Source organism: Peromyscus eremicus, chromosome 3, assembly GCF_949786415.1.
Source record: "Peromyscus eremicus chromosome 3, PerEre_H2_v1, whole genome shotgun sequence".
Taxonomy (NCBI): Eukaryota; Metazoa; Chordata; class Mammalia; order Rodentia; family Cricetidae; genus Peromyscus; species Peromyscus eremicus.
The window spans coordinates 103,936,533-103,962,706 of NC_081418.1; the positions used below are offsets into that span (position 1 = coordinate 103,936,533).

General features: G+C 50.0%; 1 protein-coding gene across 1 annotated transcript in view; it reads left to right on the forward strand.

The window, feature by feature from the left end:
• The window catches only part of Fgd5 (FYVE, RhoGEF and PH domain containing 5), a 93,959-nt gene extending 71,831 nt beyond the window's left edge, over positions 1-22,128 (forward strand). The window contains exons 10-20 of the mRNA XM_059258224.1: positions 7,682-7,753; positions 8,716-8,784; positions 10,919-11,002; positions 12,199-12,278; positions 14,311-14,410; positions 14,674-14,811; positions 15,235-15,364; positions 16,277-16,410; positions 17,956-18,084; positions 21,146-21,300; positions 21,642-22,128. Coding sequence (XP_059114207.1) covers positions 7,682-7,753; positions 8,716-8,784; positions 10,919-11,002; positions 12,199-12,278; positions 14,311-14,410; positions 14,674-14,811; positions 15,235-15,364; positions 16,277-16,410; positions 17,956-18,084; positions 21,146-21,300; positions 21,642-21,678 — 1,128 coding nt within the window. The 3' untranslated portion in view covers positions 21,679-22,128. The remainder of the gene's footprint in view (positions 1-7,681; positions 7,754-8,715; positions 8,785-10,918; positions 11,003-12,198; positions 12,279-14,310; positions 14,411-14,673; positions 14,812-15,234; positions 15,365-16,276; positions 16,411-17,955; positions 18,085-21,145; positions 21,301-21,641) is intronic.
• The last annotated feature ends 4,046 nt before the right edge of the window (positions 22,129-26,174 follow it).

Below are 26,174 nucleotides of genomic sequence, written 5' to 3' on the forward strand. Positions count from 1 at the left end.
ATAGGACCTGCTGTGGAGGGAGGGTCCTGCAAGCATGTACATGTTGATGAGAAGACAGGGAAGGAAAGGCCAGGGCAGAGGCTGGGGATGAGGGATCCAGGATGCATCAGCTGTGTTTTGTCGCCCTGTGTAGCTGGTAGGACTAGATCTGGGAACAGAGGCTAGCGCTGCCTAGGGTGGGCAGCGGAGGTGGAAGCTGAAGGCAACAGGCTTGAAGACAAAGGTCAGTGTCTGGGGCTGCTCCCAGGAGGATCACAACCATCACAGTCATCTGGTCCTCTTATCTCCCACCGTGAGGATGTCATACCTCACTCTTTGTCACTTGGGCATCCTGTGCATGCAGTGAGGCTTCCTCAGTGCAGCTGGACGATAGAGGTGCTTTGGGGCCAGGACCCCGTCACTGTAGAAGCTGGTGCTGTTCTCCATATCCTGCTTCAGGAAGTCCTGCCTCTAAGTTGACGTGAATGTGTCTCCTCCCCTCCCCAGGGAAAGGTGAGGTTTCATGCACAGTACCCATAGGAGGGATGGGGCAGCCACACCTGAGTCGTGGTGAGGTGGATGCTGTAGTGGGAGGCACAGGCAAGCCACTTCAGGTGAGCCCCCCCACACCCACACACACGCTTGCAGGTCTGACCAGGGGCTCTGCTTGTGACACAGTTAGAGAACTCAGAGCTGAGCTCAGAGGCTGTGTTCCTAAGGCTAGGGTGAAGCTCTGCCACCATCAGACCAGGCCTCATCACCTCCTGCTGGGAGGAGCCTTCAGGCTCTGGACCAGCCCTGTCCATCCATTTCCATCTAGCATCCAGGGTGGTCTTATTGATATTAGCATTAATATGCCTGATGGTACCGCTACCCTGTTTGGAAAGTGTCGGTGCTTGTAAGTCACTTTCAGGGTTTGGGAATACTTACGGACTATGAGGTCAGGGAGGCTTCCTGGAGGGGACAGTGTTGGTGCAGAATTGAGGCTTTGGTCACATGGCTGCCACTGTTCACTCTGACATGGATGAGGTGGCTGGATTTGAACTCATAAATGCAGCACCTGTTAAGGGTTACCATGCGAGGTTGCTCCCATTGACACTGTGTAGTACCTGAATCAGGCTGCACATGCCTACCTCCTCATGGTGCAGTGTTCCATCCTTGTAGGTGTCTTGAGCATAGGGTACCAGTGTCCCCACAGTCACTACATGATATAGTAGCTCAGCAGAGCTGCCTGCCCCTGTCTGGCTGTGACTCAGTTCCCAGTGAGCAACACCCTCCCCATTCCCACCCCCTGGTCTCATAACCATCTCGGCACTCATCTCCCATGGGACAGCTTTCCCTACAGTCCCCACTGGAGAACCAGAGGTGTTTGTCTCTCTGTGACTGGCTTATTTCACTTAACATAATGATCTCCAATTCCTTTTCTTGTTTAAATGACAGGATTTTGTTCTTTGTCAGGCTGAATCATACTCTCTTGTGTCTATATAAGCTTCCAGTTCTCTGCTGTCGCGAGTGAGTGTGGCTGTCTGTGTGGCAGGCCCGTTCTGATTCCTTTAGAGGTATCTAGCAGGGTTGTTGAATCATGCAGTAGGTTCAGTGGTTTGAGGAAACTCCGTACTTAATTGCCATCAGGCTCAACTCACTGGCATCCCCCCAGGGGTCTCTGTTCTCCACACCTTCACCAACACTTGAGTCTTTCCCCCTCCTTTTCAATGCTGCTCTCTCCTCTGAGGGAGGTGGTGTCTCATGGGTCTGGTTTGTATTTCCCAATAATGAGTGGGTGACGTGGAGCCCTTTGCACACACCTGCCGGCCATTTGTATGTTGTCTTTGCAGAAGTCCACTCATAGCCTTAGCCAGTTGTTATTCCTGCTGCTGTTGTGTTTTGTTCTGAGACAGAGCTCTGCCTGCCTCTGCCTCCCATGGGCTTGGATTAAAGGAATGTGCCACTTCTCCCAGCCCTTAGCCCACCTTTAAACTGTGCGGCTGTCACGAAGCCCATCTCCAGAATGTCCTCATCTTTCCAACTGAAACTCTGTCCCCTTGAACACCACCCCTCAGCCAACCCCTGGAGCCCACCATACTGCTTTCTGAGCATAATTTATTCTTAGAACAATTTTTTAAATCACAAAAAAATTTTAAGAAGATAATATGAAGAGTTCTCATGGGTTCTACTGTTTCCCTGTTGTTAATGTCTTCTATTAATGCGGAGCCCTGGTTGTGTTAAGAGCCTGTTGGAAATGGCATTATTACCCATAGTTCTCACAGGCCCCATGTCCTATTCCAGGATCCATCATTTTGGTCGTTACATCTTTGAAGGCTCCCCTTGGATCCAGTTTCTCAGATGTTCCCTGATTTTGATGACTGTGGAGGTCTTGAGGGAGCATGGTCAGGTATACTGCAGGGCACCCACTGTTGGAATCTGAGGTTTTCCGATTTGTGGGTGCAGGGGAAGGAGATCACAAAAGGGGGATTCCATCTTGTCTTGGCATGATGTGACCCTGGTCCCCTGACTGAGATCATGTGTCCCTGCTTTTTCTGCAGTCTCTGAAAGAAAGCCACTGTGCACAGCCCACACTGAAGTGTGACAGAGAGACTCCTTCCCTCTTCCTTTAAGCTGATGGCCTCCTAAATGTTCTAGAATCTTATTTGTAGATGTGTCTTCACTCACAGTGGTGGGTACAGCCCAACCTCTTACATAAAACAGACCAATCATTTATGTCAGTACCAATTTGTGGACATTTATGTTAACCCACACTGATTTATTTATTTCTCAAAATAGAGAAGAGCCAAATTAAAACAATTTTTAAACCCGCAGTGTTAAGAATGGAAGAATTCCTATTGCAAGAATTGTTCTAGGGCGCTCTTTCAGCTGACCTGTGCTTCTCCCTTTGAGTGTGTAGGTAGTTTGCTGTTGGTGCATTCATTCTTCTCTACAAAAATAGTAGACCGTCTCTCCAAGTTTCCCTAGATGAGAGAGAGCTCAGGGGTAGAGCACTCTCCTAGACACCGAGCTACTGTGCTCTCATTTCTGTTAGGTGCTTCTGATTGACAGAGTGAAGAAAAAGACATGTGTCTACTGACCTGTATGTAGACACATGGGTGGATATTCCCATACCTAATCAGCCTGTCTACTCAAATCACTACCACCTGGATGGTTCTAACCCCTCACCTTGCTTATCAAAATCCTTCACTCCACGAGAGAGAACCTGCTTCCCACCATCTGTCTCCTATGTAGTTAATTGAGCAGTTTACCTTCACTTTTTTTTTGTTTTTGTTTTTTTGTTTTTCGAGACAGGGTTTCTCTGTGTAGCTTTGCACCTTTCCTGGATCTCACTCTGTAGACCAGGCTGGCCTTGAATTCACAAAGACCTGCCTGCCTCTGCCTCCCGAGTGCTGGGATTAAAGGCGTGCACCACCACTGCCTGGCCTACCTTCACTTTTGAAAAAATATTTTTCCTGGGTATTAAAAGCTGATTTGGTTAAATTTTTTCTCTCTTGGTCACTTGAAGATGGCACACCATTGTCTTCTGACTCACATAGTCTGCTAAGAATGCTCTTATGATGTTTATATTTGCCCTCTGTGTTATGCATCCTTCCATTTTGAATGCCTGTGGTATCTTCTGTTAGCTGGGCACAGTAGCTCATGCATATAATCCCAGAAGTCAAGAGGCTGAGACAGGAGGATGGCTGCAAGTTCAAGGCCAGCCTGAGCTATATGGCAAGAGTAGGTCTCAAAATGAATAAATAAACAAATAAACAGTTGTTTGGTTTGGGAAGTTTGATGGACATAAGGGGAATGGGGTGTGCTGGGCCCATCAGTCTGAGCTTCTTGCTTGGATCTGAGCTTTGTTAGTCATTCATTTATTTCAGAAAAGTCTTCTGGATGATCTATTCTCAACACCCCCCCCCCCAACTAACACACACACACACACACACACACACACTCACACTTTCCTTTCCCTCTTTTTTTGTGTATGTATTCGTGTTCACAAATGTGGACATGCATATGGAAGTCAATACTGGTTTCTTCCTCAACTACTCTCCACCTTCTTTTTTTCTTTTTTTAATTAGTTCTTTGAGGATTTCACACAATGTATTTTGATCATATTCGACCCCTTCCCCCAGAGCCAACACCCCCCTTCCTCACTCTAATTTGTGCCCCCCATTAGATCCAATTATTGCTGCCCATACATAAACTCTCGAGTGTGTAGCTTTCCACTGGAACATGGTGGACATACCGGGGATCATATCCTTCAAGAAAACTGACTCTCCCTCCACCAGCAGCTGTCCGTTGCCAATAGCGCCTCAGTTAGGAGCTGGACTTCATGCCCACCTTCCTTCTCCCCATGCTGTCACAACTGCTGTGAGTTCATCTGCACAGCTGTCCTGTTGAGTCTGGAAAACAGTGTTCTTGTAGTCAGCCACTGCCTCTGGCTCTTACAGTCTTCTTTCCTCTTCTTCCACATCGATCCCTGAGCCTTACAAGGCTCAGGTGTGATATAGTCATCCCACTTAGAGCTGGGTATTCTGCAGTCTCTCATTCTCTCCACCCTGACCAATTGTGTGGATGTCTGTTGCTAAATGCAGCTTCTTTGGTGAAAGTTGAGAGACGGGCTAATCTATGGGGATCACAATTAGTCATTAGGCATCAGTTTAATATGATGTCCATTTAGCAGAATGACAGTGGTAGGTTCTCTGCTAGGGCCTATGACCCCACTGACCCTGGAACTCACTGATTCAGCTACACTGGCTGGCTGGTATCCACTTCCCTAGTGATGGGATTATAGGTGCCACACCCAGGCTTTTACATGGGTATGGGGTATTGAACTCAGGTCATCACACTTGTGTTTATGGCAAGCCCTTGAAGTGCTGAGCCATCTCCCCAGCCCTCTTCTTTCCCCCGGTGTTCTGGTGATCTGTCTTCACACCTTCTGGCTCCTCCTTTCCCCAGCTCTGTTCTGTTCACAGCCAAGCCTGTGGAGAGTCTTCGTTTCTGGTACTGCGTGTTGTGGGTTTTGTTTTTAATTTCCCTGAACTCCTCTGTGCAGTCAGCAGCCCCCCTGAAGCTCTCCATCTGCCTGTGCATGTCATCTACCTTTGCACCAGGCCCGCAGCAGAGTAGTTGCGTTGGTTCTTGGCTCCGAGCTCTGATGCCTGTCACCTAGAGTGTGTCGACTGCTTTCTCTCTGAAAAAAATAAGTTGGGTTTGTCTCCCCAGTTTTGTATTTTTTTTTTAAACTTTCTAATTGTTATATGATTCTATGTAATGGGTGTTTTGCCAGCAAAATGTGTAAGTCTGTGTACCACATGGGTACCTGGAGCCTGTGGAGGCCAGAAGAGGGCATCGAATCCCCTGGAGCCAGAGTTACAGTTGGTTGTGAGCTGATATGTGGGTGCTGGGAATCGAACCCAGGTCCTCTGGAAGAGCAGCCGGTGTCCTTTGCTGAGCCATCTTCCAGCCCATCCCCCCAACCCAACTTTGGTTTTGGATGTGTGTTCTCATTATTTAAAAAAATAGCATATCTCTTATTTGTTGTTTGATAACTTCATACACATAAAAAATGTATTTTGATTATATCTACCCCAAACTCCCTTCTAATCCTCCCAAGCATCCCCAGTATATATCTCCCTTAGTGTCCTTTTTTTTTTGTTTTGTTTTTTGTTTTTTGTTTTTCGAGACAGGGTTTCTCTGTGTAGCTTTGCCCCTTTCCTGGATCTCACTCTGTAGACCAGGCTGGCCTCAAACTCACAGAGATCCGCCTGGCTCTGCCTCCCGAGTGCTGGGATTAAAGGCATGTGCCACCGGTGGCCCAGCTGTCCTTTTTTTTAATTATTGTAACTCACTTTTTTTTTTAATCCAATTAGTTCTTCCTGCTGCAATGTTGACTGATCTTGTTGGCTTGATACTAGGCAGGTGACCAGTAGCTGTTATAAGTACAATGGCCATGTCATGTCTAGAAGATGGCATTTCACAGCCCTCCTCTCCATCGTCCTGTCCTTATATTCTTTCTGTCCTCCGTTCCATAGTATTCTCTGAGCCTTAGGAGTTAGGGGTTCATGTAGATGTTCAACTTATGGCTGAACACTTAATCATCATTTCTACTCAGCACTTTTGACAGTTAGGAGTCTGACCACTGCAGAGAGAAGCTTCTCTGATGAAGATCGAGGGCAGCACTCATCTATATGTATAAGCATAAATATTTAGAACGCACTTTGACAACATGTCTGTTTATCAAAGCAGCAGTCGTGATTCCTTCTTGGGCCTATCACCTCCCTAGCCATGGGCTTTTGACTAAGGTGACAATGACAGACGTGACTTCCTTCCTGTGTAAATCCAACCCCAGAGTGGCTGGTTGCTCCCATGACCTTCATGCCACCATTGCACCAGTGGGTACGTCTTGCCTGGAAGGTTAGTTTGTAGCACGCAGCGTTTGTAAATGAGTAATTCTTTGGATAGCTTTTCTCTCCCAGCACCTGCACAGCCCTATGAAAGCTAGCCATCTGGAAGAAGTTTCCATGTCATTTCCAGCTTGGTTTCTTTATGCCCTGCAACCATAGTGTTCTTGTGACTTTTGGTTGAATACCCAGCACTATGACTATAAGCCCTGTGGAGGCTGTGGAGAACAGCATTTGCATCTCGTTTTGGTTGTGCTATGTGTGGTAGGATGTGGGGAGAGCGGCCAGTTGATTCAGGCCAGTCGTAGGTTATGATGGGTCTGGGTACTAGTCTGACCTCCATTCTTGTCGGTCTTCATCTCCCTCCAGGTCTCATGAGTCTGCAGGGCTCTAAGTGCTGAGTTGCCTCTCACATTCAGCTCCATTCCTGGTTTCCAGACATCTCTGCAGGCAGGAAGGCCCTCTCCCCATGTGTGCCTTCTCTGAGGGAGGGCATGTCTGGTTGCCTAGTGCTCTGTGGCAGCCCCATTGTACCTTGAGCCTGAGGCTGCACTTGGACAGGTCTTTGCCCATCCTCTGGGGTAGTCTGCTTCTGTATGGTATTAGGGCACAGCAAGGATCCCTCTTCTCAGAGCACGTGGTCTGTGCCTAAGGGGCTGGTGGCCTTCTGGCCTCCCTAGTGCTGAAACCTTGCTCACTGGCATCTCACAGGACTCTGTCCCCTGTGTGCCCTCAGTTCTGAAAGACACTTGGGTCCTATCCACAGTGTCCGTAGCTTCATTACACTGAAATGTGCTACCAGCCCACACTTGACCTTCACACACTCAAGAACATTTCAACTGCCTTGCTCTTTAAAAAAATAACCCCTTTACATTTATTGTGTTCATACATTTGAAGGTAAGAGAGCAAACAACTTGTGGAGTCAGTTCTCTTTCTCCACCAAGTGGGTTCTGAGAGATTGAACTCAGCTCATCAGGCTTGGCAGCAAGTGCCTTCACCCACTGAGCCCTCTCCCGCTGGCCCTACATTCTTGTTACTTCCATCTGCCAGCCTCCTCTTGCTCCTGATGTGGCCAAAGGTGTGGCAGTCCCTTCCTCTTTCATTTCTGGGAAATCCCAGGCTGAGAACCCCATGCTGCCTGCCATTTGTAGGAGCTTGGATTTGGGCTGGGCTTTTCTGAGCTCTGTTTTTTGTTTTTTGGGTTTTTTTTCCCCCTCTGAAGTGGAGGCAATGTCCCCTTACAGAGGATACACAGCGCCTGGTGGGGGAGGAGAGGGGTGACCATCTCCTGTTCCTGCCCACAGGAAAACCTGCAGAAGCTGGTCCACATCGAGTACAGTGTGCGGGGCCAAGGAGACCTCCTCCAGCCAGGAAGGGTGAGTGCTGCCTGGGCAAGGACAAGGCCCAGCTTGACTCTGATAAGCCCATTGTTCAGCTGGGCTGGCCCCAGACGGCTCTGGCTGCAGGTGCTGTTTAGGAGGGGTGGGGCACATGGTGCACCACCCTAGAGCTTGTCTGCACCCCTCCTTGCATGATGCCCTCTCAGGGCAGTTAAAGAAACAGTGCCCGTTAGTTCTGCTCACCATAGCTGCCCTGGGTAGCTCTCCAGTGAGGAAAAAAAATGTATCAAGTGTTTTTAGTTCCGAGTCTCCAGGAAAGCAGAGATAGAGCAGCTCTCAAAGGCAAGCCCCGAGAAAGCATCATAAAAATAGTGTTCTTAACAAAACAGGGCTGGATGACACTCGGGAGTGGAGCACATGCTTAGTATATGCAAGGTCCTGGGTTCTATGCCCAGAAAGGGAGGGGTGGGAGAGAGATTGATTGATTTACTTTTTAGCTTCCAGATGGAAAACATACAACTCAGCTCAGAAAATAGCCAGACATGTGATCATTGCCAGTTGGAATGCGGGATCAAGCCACATAGGCAGGATGGTGCTAGTCTAGGATGCTGTGAAGTCTCATATGCAGTTCAGACCGAGATTCTGTGCCCTGCAATTCTTACTAAGTCTGTGTGTGTATCCTTCAGAGAGATGGGGCTGAAGTTACTATTCACAGGTCCAGACGTTGAGCAAACCTTCAAAGGCCGTGTTCTGAATGCACCCTTTGTGATGCCGTTCAGGGAGAGATGCATAGTTGGGACACATACTTGGCGGCCAGAGCAGTGTTGGGCCTGGTGCTGCATGAGAACACTCTAGAAGGCCGGGCTGCTCAGCTTGGGTTCCTGAGCCCAGCGTCTCCAGAAGCTGTTCCTGGGCACTCTGGCCGCTATGGTGACTGCTTCCGACACAGAGCCTCCCCAGGCTTTCCTGACTTCTGAGGTTGGCTTCTCTCCCTGCAGGAGTTCCTGAAGGAGGGAACACTGATGAGAGTGAGAGGGAAAAGCCGACACCCCCGGCACCTGTTCCTGGTAAGCACCGGCTATAAGCCAGGCCCCGCTGTTGACTTTCTAGGGCCAACAGAGGAGCTAGGACAGTCTTCAGGACGTATAACTGAACCTTAAAACCAAAGAAAAGAAAAACGAACAACAACAACAACAACCCTATTGCTTATGTGTTATTTGAACGGTGGGTGCTGATGCTGAGGCAAATAGCCCACAAGCCTACCTTAAACAGCTCAAACCAGGGTTTCCTTACCGTACTGTAACTAGCCACTCAGGCACTCTCTATGGTGTGTGAGACAGCAGAGGGGTGTGGGGACCAACTTGTCTAGGTCTCCCAGCAGGTTGGTGGCCAAGGCCCAGAGGGTACCCAGATTGTGGCTCTGGTCCACCACTCTGTGCAGGTGAGCACATAGGCCCTGTCTGAGGACACACAGCCACTTTGAATATTAGGGAGTATCCAAGACCTTTGGGGTAGTGAGGCCCTCATGCTACAAGTAGCTCTTTGCCCTGATCTAGGACCCCAAAACACTTGGCCTTCGGTGTTGACTGTCACTAGAACAACTATCTAAGACAGTCAGGCTTTAAAGAGGAGAGGCAGGGTCTACCTCCCAGTCCTGGAGGTACCAGCCTGTAATGGGGTGGCCCCGAAGCTTTGGGCCTGTGGCCAAGTAGCACCACAAGGCAGAGCCATTGCTCACCTCACGGCTAGGAAGCAAGACAGGAAGGGGAAGGGGCTGGGTTCCCACAGTCTCCTCAAGGTCATGCCCCAATGACCTAACTTCCTCTCACTAGGCCCCACCCCTAAAGGTTCCATTCCTCCCAACAGTGCCATCCTGTGGACCACGCCTTCAACACAGAGGCCATTAGGGGACCCCCAAGAGCCAAACTGTAGGCCTGCTGTTTGCTAGGTATCTCTGTTTCCTCACTCCTGTGCCACTCACGGCTTTTCTCGTGACTGTCAGCGAGGCTCCCTTCTGCTGCCTCCCCGCACTGCCAGAGTCTTATGTAGCAATGATGGTGGTGCAGCTTAGAGTTCTATGTTCACCAAACAACACCTCGGTGCTGGGACGTGAACACAAAGATCACGGACAACCTTGCTCTCAGCCTTCACATGTAATGGGAGGGAAACACAGGGACTGACAGCCAAGAATCATGAGATGAAGTAGAGGGTCTTGGAAATAGATAAGACTCAGTGGCAGACAGGCAGGCCATGGAAGCCACGGCATCTGTCCTCAAGGATTGGCTAGGTGATGCAACAAGGGCCTTGTACGTTTCCTGAACAGGCTGCCTGAATTAAACCCCGAAGCAAGGGAGGTCGTGGGTTTCTGGGATTAAACTGAGCCATCTCACTGGACCCCACTTCATTTCTTTTTTTTTTTTTAAAGGCATAGTCTCACTATGTAGCCCTGGCTGGTTTGGAACTTGCCATAAAGACCAGGCAGGCTTCCAGTTCACAGAGGTTCACCTGCCTCTGTCTCCTGAGTGCTGCTGTTAAAGGCATGGGCCACTGCACCAGCCCCACTTCCTTTCTTAACTATTTTGTTTATAGAGTTATATGCACCCGTCTTAAGTTACATGTTGAGCTTTGTTGACTAGTATATACCATTGTATAATTACCACTCGGATCAGGATTGAGAACATTTGCAACACTTCCAGAAAGCTCTGCTAATACTGGCAGTCAGTCTTCCCCACTCTCAGGTGACTCGGGTACCCACTAGCTTGCTTGCTGTCACTTTGGGTTGGACCTTCACATAAAGGCAGTGGGCATGTGCTCACATGTCTGGTTCCCCCCACCCCAGCATGTCTGTGATTTGGCTGTGTGGCTAGAGTGCGGCAGCCTACTCCTTTGGGTTGCTGTGTGATATTCCACAGCCTGACTGAACCATGGGTTCGTTATCCATCACCTGTCAAAGACATTCGGTTTGTTCCACATATACATAAAGCTGCTCTAACACTTGGTACCAGAGCATTGGCAAATGTGCCAAGTCCTCTTGAGTGTCACCATAAGAGTAGAGTTGTGGTGATGGGTTCACAGTATGGCTTTGCTCCCTGGCTGAGGACTGCCAGGTGCCTTCATCCCAGAGCACAGGGACCTGCTGTGTTTAGAGCTTGCCCCAGTCTTCAGGGCTAGGACTGGTGTGACTGGGTGCCTTCTCTGCAGATGAACGACACACTCCTCTACACACACCCCCAGAAGGATGGGAAGTACCGTCTGAAGAGCTCACTGCCAGTGGCCAGCATGAAGGTAGATCTCTAAAGCCAGGTACCCTGGGGGTAGGGCCAGCAGTGGTGGAAAGGTCATCACAAGGGAGATGCTGGAGAGATGGAGCCAGCCTTGCTCCCCTCCACTGAGGACCAAGGCCCCAAGATACAGTATTCAGTGGGGACTGCTGCAGGTTTAAGTACAGGGTTGCCCGATACAACTAGAGACCAATGATATACTCTCAGGCTGGATGGTGCATGGAGAGGGAAGGGTCACCCCACCAGGAGAACAATAAATGCAGAAAGTACTTGGAGGGAGCAGACCAACAGGTTTGATTTATATTGTTAAATGTGGTAAGATATACACACCACATTGTAAGGGCAGAGCTCAGTGGCATGAACCAGTGCTGAGCCCACCCAGCTCTAGACCCTTCCTGTCTTCCCAAACAGAAACTGTGTCCATTAAACACTGACTCCCATCCCTGCTCCCAGCCCCTGGTACCTACCGTTTGTTCTGTTGCTATGGGTTTGATTGACTGAGTGACCTCATTTAGGTAGAATCCAATAGCGTTTGTCTACTTGGAGCTGGCTGGCTTCACTTAGCATTGTGGTCAAGATTTTCATGTGGCGGCTTGGTCAGGTTCTTCTTCCTTTTCTAGGCATGCACATCTGCTTCCTCACACGTTCAAGCTCCCTCTGTCTCTCTATCTCTCTGTGTGTGTATATCTCTATCTTTCTGTTTCTCTGTGCATCTCTTTCTTTCTATCTCTGTGTCTGTCTCTCTCTATCTCTCTGTGTCTCTGTCTCTGTCTGCCTCTTTCTCTCTCTCTCTCTCTCTCTCTCTCTCTCTCTCTCTCTCTCTCTCTCTCTGTCTCTCCCTCCCTCCCTCTCTCCCTCCCTCCCTCCCTCTCTCCCTCCCTCTCTCCCTGGACACCTCTCAGCTGTTGTATATGTAGTGTGTGGACTAGCATGGTTTATCTTGTTCTCAAACATGAGGATGTGTAGGCACTTTGGGGAATTCTTGAGACAGAGACCGTTTTGGAAAGTTAATTTTGATGCCATCTGAGGATGGAATCTGAGAAGGAGATGCTAAGGAGGGACAACAGAGTGGCAGGTAATGGAAGCATCCCTGCCAGTCAGAACCCTGCCCACCCACTACCAGTGGACAAAGCTGACTGTGGTAACCCCCTGCCCCCCCCCAATAAACCCTGAAATAGAAGCTGGTGGTTTTTCTGGCAGGTCAGCCGCCCCGTGATGGACAAAGTGCCCTATGCTCTGAAGATCGAAACTCCTGAGTCCTGCCTGACACTGTCTGCAAGGTATGGGGAGTAAGGGCAACAGGGCAGAGTGTTAAGGGTGGGGATGTTCAGGGGAGCAGAGGCAGGGGATGGCATCACTTTTATCCTGGTATTCTTTTGGAAAGGGCTCTTTCTCTCCCTGTTTGCAGTGTTCCTTGAGTGCTATGTGGTTACAGATCCCTGTAGAATATAACTTAAAGAAAATGCCTAGATCTGAGGCAGGGTAAGAGGCACGAGGGTCACAAGTTCAAGGCCTGCCTGAATAATATAGCAAGACCTTTCTCGAAACACAAAGGACTCAGTGTGGATAATTCCAGCACTCAAGACTGAGGAGGGAAGATACTGACTCTGTCTCAAAAAGCCAAAAGCAGGGGCAGCAGAGACAGGTCAGAAGGCAAAGTGATTGCCACACAAACATGAGGACCTGAGTTTGATTGCCAGAACCAGAACCCGAGTGAACAGCCAGGTGTGGTGGTGCATGTTGGTAATCCCTGCACTGGGCGGGTAGGGATAGGAGAATCTCACAGGCAGGCCAGTGTATTAGAAACAAGCTTCAGGTTTAGTGAGAGACCCTTGTCTGAACGTGCTGCTCCTCTGGAGGACCTGGGTTCAGTTCCCAGAATCCCTATGGCAGCTCATAAACATCTGTAACTCCAGTTACAATGCACTCTTCTGGTCACCGTGGGCACTGCATATGAACGCTTCCTCTGGATACATGCAGGCAGAACACACATAAAAATAAAATCTTTTTAAAAATAAAGATAAGGTGAAGAATGATTGAGGAAGATACATGATGTTGACCTCTGACATCCACACTTGTGTGCACATGTGTGTATTCATAGCTATGTGTGCATACACACACACACATACACACACACACATACACACACACACACACACACACACACACAGAGCAGAGAGAGACAGAGACAGAGAGAGAGAGAGAGAGAGAGAGAGAGAGAGAGAGAGAGAGAGAGAGAGAGAGAGAACAATAACCAAAGAAAAAAATCCTGAGGGTTGGGGCTTAGCTCAGTGGCGAGCACCTGCCTGACAGACTCAGTCCTTAGTCACACAAAACCAAACATAAATGCTGGTTCCTATGTCCAGAGAACTGTATGCCCCATGAAAGTATCTCATCAAAAAATGTTATAGCTGATTGGCTCAATATGAGATTCTCAGGTGACTCAGATGTGTCGTGCGTTCAGTGGGCTGTGTTGTCAGCCTTGGCACCTTCCTCTCAACAGGGCAAGAGGAAAGTGATGCACGAACGCCCATCACTGTCTATTCTGTCTTTGGGGGAGGGTCTCAGTATGTAGGAGGATGCTGTAATTCAAACACCATGAGCTAGTTGTTGGATAAACAAAATCTGCTTCTCCCAGTCTAGGAGTTGGGAGATGCAAGGCCAAGGTGCCAGTCAATTTGGGGTCTGGTGAGAGCCCCTGTAGGATAGAAGGGACAAAGGAGGTCCCACAACAGGGAGGGGAAACGTCCTGGAAGAGGTGCTTCCCGGAGTGGCTCCATGGCCTCTCGTCTCTGCTTGATGCAATCAGATCTTCAGGGCTCAGGGTAGAGTTTCCTTGTGCCCAGCCCTGGCAGGGTGATGCCAGACCACGCTGACTGTTTCCTCCTGACTGGGGCGCCGCTGTCTGTCTGGCTTGTGGCCTGGAGTACCAGCTGCCATTGATAGGTGTGCTTTTCTGATATCCCAGACCCCATACGCTGGAGGAGGGTTATATGTCCCCTTTAAGCAGTGCGACCCTGGCTGTCTACCATACCCATTTGCCCTCTGAACAGCAGGCCTAAGTGGTCCCTTCTCCCTGCCTGGGCTTTTCCGGACTGTGGGAAGCTCCTGTACAGGGTGAGAGCGACACCTACTGGGCACTGAAAATTTCCACCCAGCTTCCTCCTGGGTGGTACTCAGCTCTCTGGGTAGAGAAGGGTTTGGACATTGGGCAAGACTCAGGCCCAGAGGCTGCTTAGCAAGGACTCACAGCAAGAGAGAGGGTGCCAGGCAGAGCCATGGCACTGCGGCTCACCCAGCCTGTGCCTACAGCTCCTGCGCTGAGAGAGACGAGTGGTACTACTGTCTGAGCAGAGCCCTCCCGGAGGACTACAAGACCCAGGCTCTGGCTGCCTTCCACCACAGTGTGGAGGTGAGTGAGGGCCACCCCAGGGTTCCTTGGGTGGGTCCTGCTGAAGGCTACTTACGGCAGGACGACAGGTGTATCCTGTCCCAGGGACCTTGGCAATGCCCTCATCCTATTCCCTGTACCATGCTCAGTCAGAGCGTGGCACCACAGTTCAAACCAGGACCAAGGCACGCAGGAGACTTTACTCGGAGTTAGGGAGAAAGGGGGCCTCACTTCCCCAGCTGTCCCCCTGGCTCCCTCCTGACTCTGGTTGCTGGCTGCCACAGATCCGGGAGAGGCTGGGGATCAGCCTCGGGGAGAGGCTCCCCACGCTGGTACCTGTCACGCATGCCATGATGTGCATGAACTGCGGATGCGACTTCTCGCTCACCGTGAGGCGCCACCACTGCCACGCCTGTGGCAAGGTGAGTGGCAGACTGGGCGGGGGTGTGCTTGGGAAGGGGAGGACACGTCCCTGCCCGTGGGGCTTGGGGAGCCAGAACAAGACGAGTTCAAGGCCGCCCTGAGAAGTAGAGCTTCCTCCTGTCCATTTCACTGAGCTCCACCAATCATGGCCAGTCCCAGGCCTCCTCTGCCACCACCACACCATGTTAAGAATCCTGGAGCTCACCGTTAGGGTTGTTGGAGGAGAGAGTGTCACTTCGTGGGTAAGGGCACCCTGCTCAGAGACACTCTGCGGCCCAGCCTGGAAAAACAGGAGTCCACATGGCACAAAGCAGCTGGGAACCTGGGACTCCCAGGAGGAGAGAGGGGTTGGTTAACAGGTTGAGAGCACATGCTGAGAGAGCGACTCACAGCTTACATGTGTGACCCTAACATGGCCTCAGATTGTGTGCCGGAACTGTTCTCGAAACAAGTACCCACTGAAGTGCCTCAAGAACCGGATGGCCAAGGTCTGTGATGGCTGCTTCCGGGAGCTGAAGCTGAGGAATGGGCCTGTCCCAGGCCCCATGAGAGGTAACTCAACAAGGCCCTTGACTTCTTCCAGGCCTGATGGCTTCTCCCCTAAGTTCTCATGACACCTCTATGGTATCCTGAACCTCCTTTCTCCTGAAGAAGGGAGAGAAGGTTCTGCATAAAGGCAGCCCCTGGGGAAACCAAGGCTCAAAACCTGGGCTCCAAGGGAACCTGATAGCTGCTGTGATCCCTGTGAAGCCACAGAGAAGGCAGGGCTGCTGCAACTGTCCACCATGGATGACCTTTTCGGGGGTATTCCATAGGCCTATGTTCTGTGGAACTTTTAAAAAAAAATATTTATTTTTAATTATATGTGTTGTACATGGATATGTGCACATGAATGCAGGTGCCCAAAGAGGCCAGAAGAAGGCATCGGATCCCCTGGAGCTGGAGTTACAGGCATCTGTGAGCCACCTGATATGGGTGCTGGGAACCAAACTCAGGTCCACTGCAAGAGCAGTATGTGCTCTTAACTGCTGAGCCATCTCCCCAGCTTCCTGTGGGACTCCTGGGAGTATTCCACGGGCGTGCTGTCTTTGGAATCTTTTGGCATGTTTATGAGGCCGCTAGGAGGGGCTCATGAGTCAGTGGACAGAGAGCCCCTTAGAAGCTGAATTGACCCTTGAGACTTGGTTCTTAAGTAACAAGCTGTGCCCAGAATTTTCAGGAAGGAGGGACAGCAGGTGTATCATGGGCCTTCCTGAGGCCACACCAAGGTGTCCAGGGGGAGCATAGTTCTGCTAGTGGATCCGGGAAAGCGGCCCCCACCCCCAGAGCCTACATACAGCATCAGCAGGAAAGAACATGCCAGCCATCCTGGTCCCATTGGCTCCCATGCCTACCCTCATGAGCCTCGGAGGGCCCTGAGCCAGCATTCCAGAGACCCTTCCCCTTGGCTTCTTACCTCTGCAGAGCGTCCAGTCAGCATGAGCTTCCCACTGTCCTCATCCCGCTTCTCCTCGGGCAGCACCTTCTCCTCCGTCTTCCACAGCATTAGCCCTTCAACTTTCAAGAAGCAGAAAAAAGTCCCTTCAGCCTTGGCGGAGGTAAGACACACAGGGGAGACAGTGGCTTGGGAGAGTCTTGTCCTCTGGAGGCAGGCTCAGATCCTCCTGTGCCCAGCCTGGCCAGACTCTTCTGGACAAGGAGAACTGCTTCCAGGAAAGAACCCAATATTGAGATTAAATGGTGCCATCTCTAAGAATACGCCTGTCTTCAGAAGACCTCTGGGACTGCAGAGGTACTTGAGGCATCTTTTTGTTCCTTTTTGTCTTTCTTTTTTCTCCTGCCTCATAGCATAGAATCAGTGCCCATAGGGTCTGCTCAGGTCACTGGTGAGTTGCAGTCATGGTTCATTGCCCCATGAAGTCACGGTTAATTGTCCCATGTCAGTATTTGTGAGCCCTGTGTTCCCAGGTAGGGGGGAAGCAGGTAGCACAGGTTCGAGCCTCCCTGCGACTATGAAATTGTGCAAGAAACCTCAAAACTGGCTAAACACAGGTCTATCCTGCAGGTAGGAACCCCGAGCAGCGTGTGCCCATGAGTAGAGCCTTCCCAAGAGGCATGGCCAGCTGCATTCAAGTCCCCATTAATATTCATCATCAAGCAAGCAGTGGGTATGTGTTAGGGCAGTGGTTCTCAACCTTCCTAATGCTCTGACCCTTTAATACAGTTTCTCATGTTGTGGTGACCCCCAACCATACAATTATTGTGTTGCTACTTCATAACTGAAATTTTGCTACTGTTATGAATCGTAATATAAATATCTGATATGCAACCCCCCTGACCCCCCCCCCCCAAGGAGTCACAGCCCACAGGTTGAGAACCACTATGTTAGGGAGTGAATATTTGTGAATGAATGCTGTTTTAGCCATTAACTTACTCCATTTGCAAACTAAAGATCTTGGAAATATGGCTAGGACATAGCTTAGTGGTAAAGAGACTATCCCTAAACTTGGCCACGTTGCTTTCCAGTTCCCTCACTGTAAGTCAGGCACTGTACCTGTCAGGATGTCTCATGCTCTTTACTAGTAAGGAAATGCAGGCCCGCAGGAGGTCAGGAAATTGCCTGGGGATAGCCACAGTTACTGCTGGAGCCTGATGGGAACTCTGGATGGCAGCCCTCCAAGCCAACCTGGAGGTCTCTTCTGTTGTCTTTGCTTTCTGGTGCTGGTGGTGGAACCCAGAGCCTCATTCGTGCTCACACAGTGTGCCAGAGCCCCATTCAGTGTTAGCCACTGTCAGAGCCCGTGCTGCAGGATGTCACCTAAACACTGGCAGCAGATGACACAGTGGGGCTGCATCTACTCCACCAGGCAGGAGACCGCCCCCCATACCTGTTAGGTAATAGGTACAAGATCCCTTAAGTGTGAAGACCGTCTAAGCTGAAGGTGGACAAATCCATCTTGTGCCCTGGGAGGGTGGAGGATTCCAGTAGGGGCAGCCCTCCTGGAGGTAGCTTTAGACTTTTTACATCCGCTTCCTAGACCCTGAAGTAGCTTTGCTAACCACGGGAGCCCAGAGTTCTGATCAGCTTTCAAAGTGGTTTGCCTGGCCTTTTTGTCAGTTTACCTGCTTTGTCTCCCCACTAGGTGGCGGCGTCAGGAGAGGGCTCGGCCATCAGCGGCTACTTGAGCCGCTGTAAGAGTGGCAAGCGGCGCTGGAAGAAACTCTGGCTAGTCATCAAGGGCAAAGTGCTCTACACCTACCTGGCCAGTGAGGTAGCATCCTTTCTGCGGCTATTCTCTCTGGGAGGCCTGTGTTAAGTATGAGTGTGACAGTAGGGGTGAGGGTGGAGGCACAGCCAGCTAGGGTCTCCGTGTATCTGCAGGCATGAGCTCTGGATACTGGGCCCTCTTCTGGTGGTAATCAAGTCTTTCTGTTGGAGTGTGGCTGTGAGCACTCACAGAGTACTTAAATGTCACAGGCTCAGCCGCCAGGACAAGGTCACAAGAGAAACCTTGCTTCTGTTCTCCATTTTGGTTACTTGGGACAGCATGCAGCAGCTCCGAGAAAACTGCTCCCTTTGTGCCTGTCCATTGCTTTTACTAAAATAACTGAGGGTTCCAATGACGTTTCTAAGTAAAAGCATGTTGCTACTTTTTGTTTGTTTGTTTTGGTTTTGGTTGAGACAGGGTTTCTCTGTGTAGCTTTGCCCCTTTCCTGGAACTCACTTGGTAGCCCAGGCTGGACTCGAACTCACAAAGATCCGCCTGGCTCTGCCTCCCGAATGCTGGGATTAAAGGCGTGTGCCACCACCGCCCGGCCGCACATTGCTACTTTTATAGGACATATTGGTTTTAGTATCTAAAATACAAGCAAGGGCTGGGGCTGCAGCTCAGTTTTTAGAATGCTTGCTCAGCGTGTAGGAAGCCTGGGGTTTAATATCCAGCACTACATAGCCTAAATGTGGCAGTACAAGCTTATAGTTCTAGCACAGAGGCAGGAGAGGCAGGAGGTACAGAAGTTCAAGGTCATCCTCAGCTACATAGTGAATTCAAAGTCAGCTTGGACAATATGAGCTCCTGTCTCAAAAATAAAATACAAACAAACAAGCCTAGCCTGCTCCCAGGGTGGACAGATGTGGGCTGCGGTGGTGTGATCTTGCTGGCAGAGGCTGAATGGGCCAGACAATAAGGTGGTTTCCATCTCCAGGTCCTACCACCTTGGGGCTTCCACTTTACAGTCGAGACTTAAATGTGTCCTGACCGTTGGTGGAGGGCATGCCCATCAGCCTAGGGCTGGACTGTCTCGGGTGACCTGCCTCCCTGTCGACAGACCTGCAGCTGTGGTGGTCACTGTGTGTCACATCCTCAGACACCAGACCAGCAGAGGAGCATGTGTTTATTCATGTGTCTACAGTGGGACTTTCTGCACGGGGGACAGGGGCTCATCTTTCCAAACTGAAAGTTAAAGCACAGATCAAAACAGCCACATCTAAGAAGGCATGTTACTGAGCCAAGCATGATGGTGCATGCCAATGGATCTTGGCACTCAGAAAGCCAAGGCAGGGGAATTACCATGAGTCCCAGGCCAGCCTGGGCTACAGTGTAAGGCTTTGTCTCAAGGGAAAAAGAAAAGCAAGCCAGGACAGTGGCAAGGCATTTTGTAATCTGTCAGGTTAGGGGAATTCTAGCTTGGTGAGATTTGGTGTCTGACCAGAGGGTGGAGGTCTGTCGGTTGCTTTCTCCGAGCAGTAACCTTTGGTAGCAGGTGCATGGTTTGCCCTCTTTGCCTTTGTGCTGCTGGCCTTCTGCTGGGCTGGATTAACTCCCTTGGGTGTGTTTTATTATGGTGTCTTCACTATTTATAAACATGCACTTTTCATCCCTATAAAAATCTACTTTCAGTTGGGCGGTGGTGGCACACACCTTTAATCCCAGCACTCGGGAGGCAGAGCCAGGCGGATCTCTGTGAGTTCGAGGCCAGCCTGGGCTACCAAGTGAGTTCCAGGAAAGGCGCAAAGCTACACAGAGAAACCCTGTCTCAAAAAACAAAACAAACAAACAAACAAAAAAAATCTACTTTCTTCATACATAAAAACCTTGGGTTTTCCACTGAGCACTGTATTTCCAGTGTCCTGTGTGTTCTCTGGGTCCATCTCATGAGTGCTCATGGCATCATAGCCTAGACACTGGAGGGCTCTTCTGAGACACCTTAAACAAAGGCTTGGTGAAATGCGTACCAAACGCATTACCAGAACAAACTCTGGGACACTAAGTTATTGACTACTCCAGTCCATAGGAAGAATGCTGGAAGTCTATGAGTTCAAATCCTGGCTCTTCTTCCATGCTCATTGTGTGATCTTGGGGCATTGCTTTCTCTGTCTGTGGTAGAGCATTTAAAAGATAATGGCATTGAACATGTCTAGCCCTAGTTTGTTGTCAGAACATGTTAAGTCCCTTTCCTTTCCTGGATTGGTACTGGCTGGAAGCAAGGGTGATCAGAGTCTGCCCAACCCAGAGACGCTCTTCCACTGGAAGCAAGGATCAATATTAGGGGCTGATACAAGTGTGGGTTTTTAAAATCTTTTATTATTTGACAATTTCACATTTTTATACAATGTATCTTAATCTTATCCACTCCCCACTCTTCCAATGCCCCTCTGCAGGTGGAGTTTTCTGTCCCACCAGCCCACTCCCAAATAACCACACAGAGACTTAATGTTAATTATAAATGTTCGGCCAATAGCTTAGGCTTGTTCTTACCTAGCTCTTATTACTTAAATTAACCCATATTTCTTATCTAAGTTCTACCATGTAGCTCCTGGCTTGTTACCTCATTTTCTATGCGTCCTGCTTCCTCTGCATCTGGCTTGCCCCTCTTCTTCCCAGTTTCTTCCTAGTCTGGCTCTCCTGCCCAATCCCTTCCTGTCCAGCTATAGGCCAGTCAGCTCTTTATTAACCAATGAGAGTAATACATATTTACAGTGTACAAAGATTGTTCCACAGCAGTCCTCAACATGCTCCCTCCCACCTTCGTGTCTTTGTGTGTGTGTGTGTGTGTGTGTGTGTGTGTGTGTGTGTGTGATACATTGAATCCAATCAGTGCCACCTGTTGGATGCTGCTTTGTTGGCTTGACCCTGTACAGGGGACCATAGCTGCAGGGAGTTTGTGATACGGCCATGCCATGTCCAGGAAGAGTGTTTCACAACGCTCCTCCCCATCCTTCAGCTCTTTCATTCTTTCTCTCCCCATCCTTTTATGATGTTCCCTGAGCCCAGGGGGATGGAGGGTTATGGGTGTGGCTTTAACATCAGGTTTTCCTTCTGTCCCCTGCAGGACAAAGTGGCCATGGAGAGCATCCCTCTGCTGGGTTTTACTATTGCCCCGGAAAAGGAGGCCGGCAGCAATGAGGCAGGACCTGTCTTTCACCTTTACCACAAGAAAACCCTGTTTTATAGCTTCAAAGCAGAGGACAGCAATTCTGCTCAGAGGTACCAGCAATGGCTAGTCTTCTGTCTTACAGAGAAATGTGGTGTTGCCTTGCATTGTTCTACTCAGGCCCCTGGAACAGGGGTGGGGGTGAGGGATGAGTAGGTGGGGTGGTTCTAGCATAACTGCAGGCCTTCACGTTCTGGACCACGGGACTTAGATTCTCATGATTCCTTTATATGGGTGGGCATTGGTTCATTCAGCTTTTACACTATCCCAGGCTGTTTTATAAATACAGGAAACGTGTCTGGGAAACAGACACAAACATGGCACAGTCTTGGGCTTTAGGCTAGCAGGGCTCTGGTCCAGTCCCATGGATACCCAGTGCTGTCTCATTTCACAGGTGGATGGAGGCCATGGAAGACGCCAGCGTGTTATAGCAGTCACTCGGCGCATGGACTCACAACAAACTCTTACGTTAATGTGTGAACCCTTCCAGAAGCTGCTCCTGGTTTCAGCTCATCTGGATGCACGTGTGGGTTCTGCATGGGGCTTGACCTTTGCCCTCACAGGTGGAACCCTGCGGGATATTTATGAACCTCTTCTTTTCTGCCTCCATGCTTCCCAGCCCCCATCACAAACTGTACCCTTATCTAAAAGTGGGTTAAAACTTAGTACCTAGAAGACATGGAAACCAAGAGAAAAGGACATTTAGCAACATGGGCTTTTTAGTAGAAACTGGCTTTTCCTGGTTTTACTCCTGGCGAATAGGACCACTTTCCACTTTCTGCAATGTCCATACGGTGCCTCGGGTGATGTGGGAACCAGCCAGAACAAAACAGCGGCCCATCGAAGCACCTTACCATCACGTAGAGCTGCAGCCTGCCATGCCGGGTCTTCCGAGAGATGGACGGGAGTTGGCCGCAGATGGATCCAGGGACTCCACTTGCTGTGGAAAGTTGAGTCCTGCAGCCTTGCTATGGCTTGCCAGGCTAGGAGGGAGGGGAGCATGCTCCCTTCCTAAGATCCTGCCGCCTGAACTGCCACAGCTTAGCAGGCGAGTGGTTCCCTCCCTCCCAGAATCCTCAGCACCACACCAGGGCTGCCCACTACTGCAGCACGGATCCCTTAAAGACGGAAGATCTACATCTGCTTTCATCTCTGTGTGCCTTCCTGTGGACACACCGTGCACGCTACCACACTGTGGATGGGAGTTTGTCCTCACTGTGACACATGTCCTTGAGCCGTATCACCCATGCCAGCTTACTTTTTGAGAGCAGTAAAGAAGGAAGAGAGAAGGGAGGTCATCAGAAAATGGTCTGGGCAGAGAGATGGCTTGAGCAGTACAGAAGCACTGTGTGGCTGGCGAACACTTTGCACACCTAGGCTGAGCCACCTCGGAGCTGGAAGATGCTTTGCACACCCAAGGCAAAGAGCGCCAGCTCCCTCTGGGCACCTGAGGCAGAGCCGCCTCTTGCTGGACAGTTCTTTATGCTGGATGGATTTTAGACAATGTAGGGAGGAGGGACAGGATTCCTCCTCATTCTCACTGAAACTGAAAAAAAAAAAAAAGTAATTGTCAACATTTCCTGAAAATTTTAATTGTCTTTCCCCCACAAAAAGGATTTTTTTTTTTTTTTTTTTTTGTAAAAAGTACCATCTCAAGGACTTATTTACATTAAATATGTTCAGGGATTTCTTTTTCTAGTTTTCAGTTATTTTTAAATGTTTTTTTGCAGTCAGTGCATAATTAATAATTCAGGTCGGATGGACCAGAGGTGTTCCTTTGTTAACTTCTGAGAATGTCACCACCCTAGGATCCTTCTCAGAGTCACTCACATGTGACTGGGCCAAGACCCATGAACCTTTACAGAGTGGAGCAGGACTCAAGTACAGTAGTCCCCTTTGCTACAGTTTCATTTTCTGTGATTTCAATTGCCAGAGGTCAACTGTGGACTGAAAATATTAAATGGAAAATTCCAGAAATAAAAGTGTCTAAGTTTCCAATCATTGTTGCTGTAGTCCTAGCGTTCCACTCTGTTAGTCAGTAACTTCCCGTGGGCCTAATGGGCGGGTGCATTACACATTCTCAGGAGTACCCATGTGTGCACAGGAACAGCGCAGTGTGCATGGCCCAGTGCTGCTACCATCTTGGGTGCCCACTGGGGCACTTGGGCTGCTGTTGTCCGGGCGGTGGGAGGGTCCCTGACGTGCCTTGTCATTGCCCAGTGTCCCTTTCCAGTTCTAAGTATGATAGATAGTATATCTGAAAGTCATCCAAGGACCTCTATTTATTGCATTTATTGATTGATTGATTCATTCATTCATTCATTGATTTAGTGCTGATTATGAGACCCAGAGTTTCACACCTGTTAGGCCAGGACTCTGAGGCTGACCCATACCCTGGCAATTTTTACCCTATAACATCTGATATCTGATACTTAAGTGGGGTTTTTATTTCTGTGCAGATATTCACCTTGATAAAAAAAAAATGCCTGGATTACCCATAAAATATAGCAGACAGGGACACCATGACAGTCCCCAGCTCCTAAGTGACTGGGCCAGGCCCTGCCTGTTTGGACCTTTGTTACCTCTTCTTTCCACAGTTCTCTGTGTTCTGGTTTCAGGCCAACATCTTCCTGACCACTCTCAGTGGCCCTTGTGACCTTGTGTCCAGCCCATTTCACATACCCATGTTGCCTGTCCACTGAGTCTGGCCAGAATCATGGGATGAGGCTACCTCACCAGATCCGAGGGCATGCCGGTCCCCCGGATCCACACGGTGCAGAAACAACGGGCTGCAATGCTACACAATGTGCCTGAAGCTCCTGCAGGCACGGAGCAGCCCGCACGGAGCAGCCCTGCACTGCACTGCATATCCCAGGAGAGGCTGTGCTGTAGCCCAGGAAGTGAAGAGCACAGACCCTGGACACTCGCCAGAGCCTCTGGGGAGTCCGCTGTTCTCTTCTGTCACAGAAAGATCTCTGCAGTGTCTTGCAAGCTGAGGAGACAGGCACACACTGAACGTTAATGAAAGTCCATCCACAGGCCCTGCTCAGACAACACTGAGGACAATCACAGGAGGACCTTCCTCTCTTTCTCAGGACAGGACAGTGGGTGGCAGTGAGGCTGGCATCCCTGTCCATCACATCCCTCTCCCTCCATCTTCAGTACCTTGAAGAACCTTTCAAGCATGGCTTGCTTCATGGAGGCTTTGCTCAAAACAGGTGGCCTTGCTTGGGGGTGGGGTGAGTAGAGCCGTGGCTTCGTGGATTCCCACATACTGCAGTTGCGGTAGGTTCTGTTGGTCTGAAGAAGCAGGAAGGCTTCTATGCCTGTCGCTAAAGCACACCAGAAACGGCAGTGCTGGCCAGGGTACAGTCGAAACAAGAGTCCCGACGTGTCAGAAATAAGCTCTGAATTTTTCTGGTGGTGATAAACCTCCAGAGACAAACCCTGCCTGGCATGATCCGGGAGAGGCCCAGGAGGAGGGTGATGATGGTCCATCTCGGAGCATGGCCACGCAGGAAGGTGTGAGGGCCAGCAGCCAAGGCATGACTGGTTACTCTTTATCCTTTCTTTATCCAGCTTCTCACTGATCTGGCCACGTAAATGTCACTAAGCAGAGACGCCCTAGTACAGACTGAGGCCTCTCTGAGGCTGATGGCGGAAGGGCTGAGCCTGCAACCCAAGTTGCTTTCTGAAGAGGAACAGGCCACCAATGGGCTGGTTACCACAGCTGATACATTGTTGACTGATTCAGCCTGCATCCTGTGGCTTTGGAATTCTCACCGTCAGGAGGGGACAGCTGTGTCCACCCTCAGGCACCTGCTCTCAGCATAGGTCTCACATTGGCAGGTGGGAAACCAGCCTGACAATAGCAGGTCCCAAAGGACCAGAAGTGAGTTCCTTTGGGGTTTCTGACTCGCTACCCTGTGTCAGAGGTGGTTCCCAGAGACTGACTACCCCCGCACCTGGGACTACAGGCGTTTCCGTGGATAGCCACCAAGGAAGGCCAGCATAGCTTCTGGGAGCTAGCATGCTCTCAGCAGCCCCATCCAGCTCCCTGTACCCCTGTTGTCTGCTGGCTATCAGGCTAGCCTTTGAGGACCACCGAGAGCGGCACAGACCCAGGCATGAATGTCCCCCAAAGGGCCTCGTGTGTAAGGTTTAGTCCACAGGCTGCTGCTGCTGGTGTGGTATAGGGCGTGGGTAAAGTCTCTTGGAAGGGAGCTTACTCTCCTGCTCCCTGGCTCTAAGCAGTTTGCTCTCTCTGGGCTTCTGTCATTGCCATCCTGTGTCCTCTCCCCAAAGACCCAAAACCACAAGTTCCCATGATCTTGGACAAGAACCTCCTCTAGAGCTGTGAGTTAAACCGTTTTTCTTTTTCTTTCTTTTCTTTTCTTTTTTTTTTTTTGAGCTGAAGACTGTTTTTTCTTTATAAGTTAATGATTCCAGGTATTTTGTTATAGTGATGGAAAAGTGCCTAATACCACCAGTCAGTAGGGGCTGGAGAGAGATGGTCCTTGGAAAATCAGTTATTCACCCTCTGGACCAAATTTTCTGGAAGAATACTCCAGTTTGGATTAGAGGCATGCAAGAGTTGTACCTTGCCATGGATTTGGGGATGATCCGTGATAGAATAGTTAGAGGTCAGTTATTTGGATCCTCTGTTTGCTTGAGTGTCTTGTAGGGGTTGATTTGATAGTTCCTAGTCAAACAACTGTCAGTCATCAGCAACTGAGGTCTGTGTGATTTTCAGCAACTGGAAGTACCAAATGCCTTGACCTTGCTAGGCCTCTTGGTGCTCCCCAAAAGCTCAGCAAAGCAGACGCTGTTGTTGCTTGAACTTTGCAGATGAGGAGCCTGGGGGTGTGAACTGGGCCATTTTCCCAGGGTCTCACACTTGCCATCTGCCCTAAGCAGAGCCTTGCCA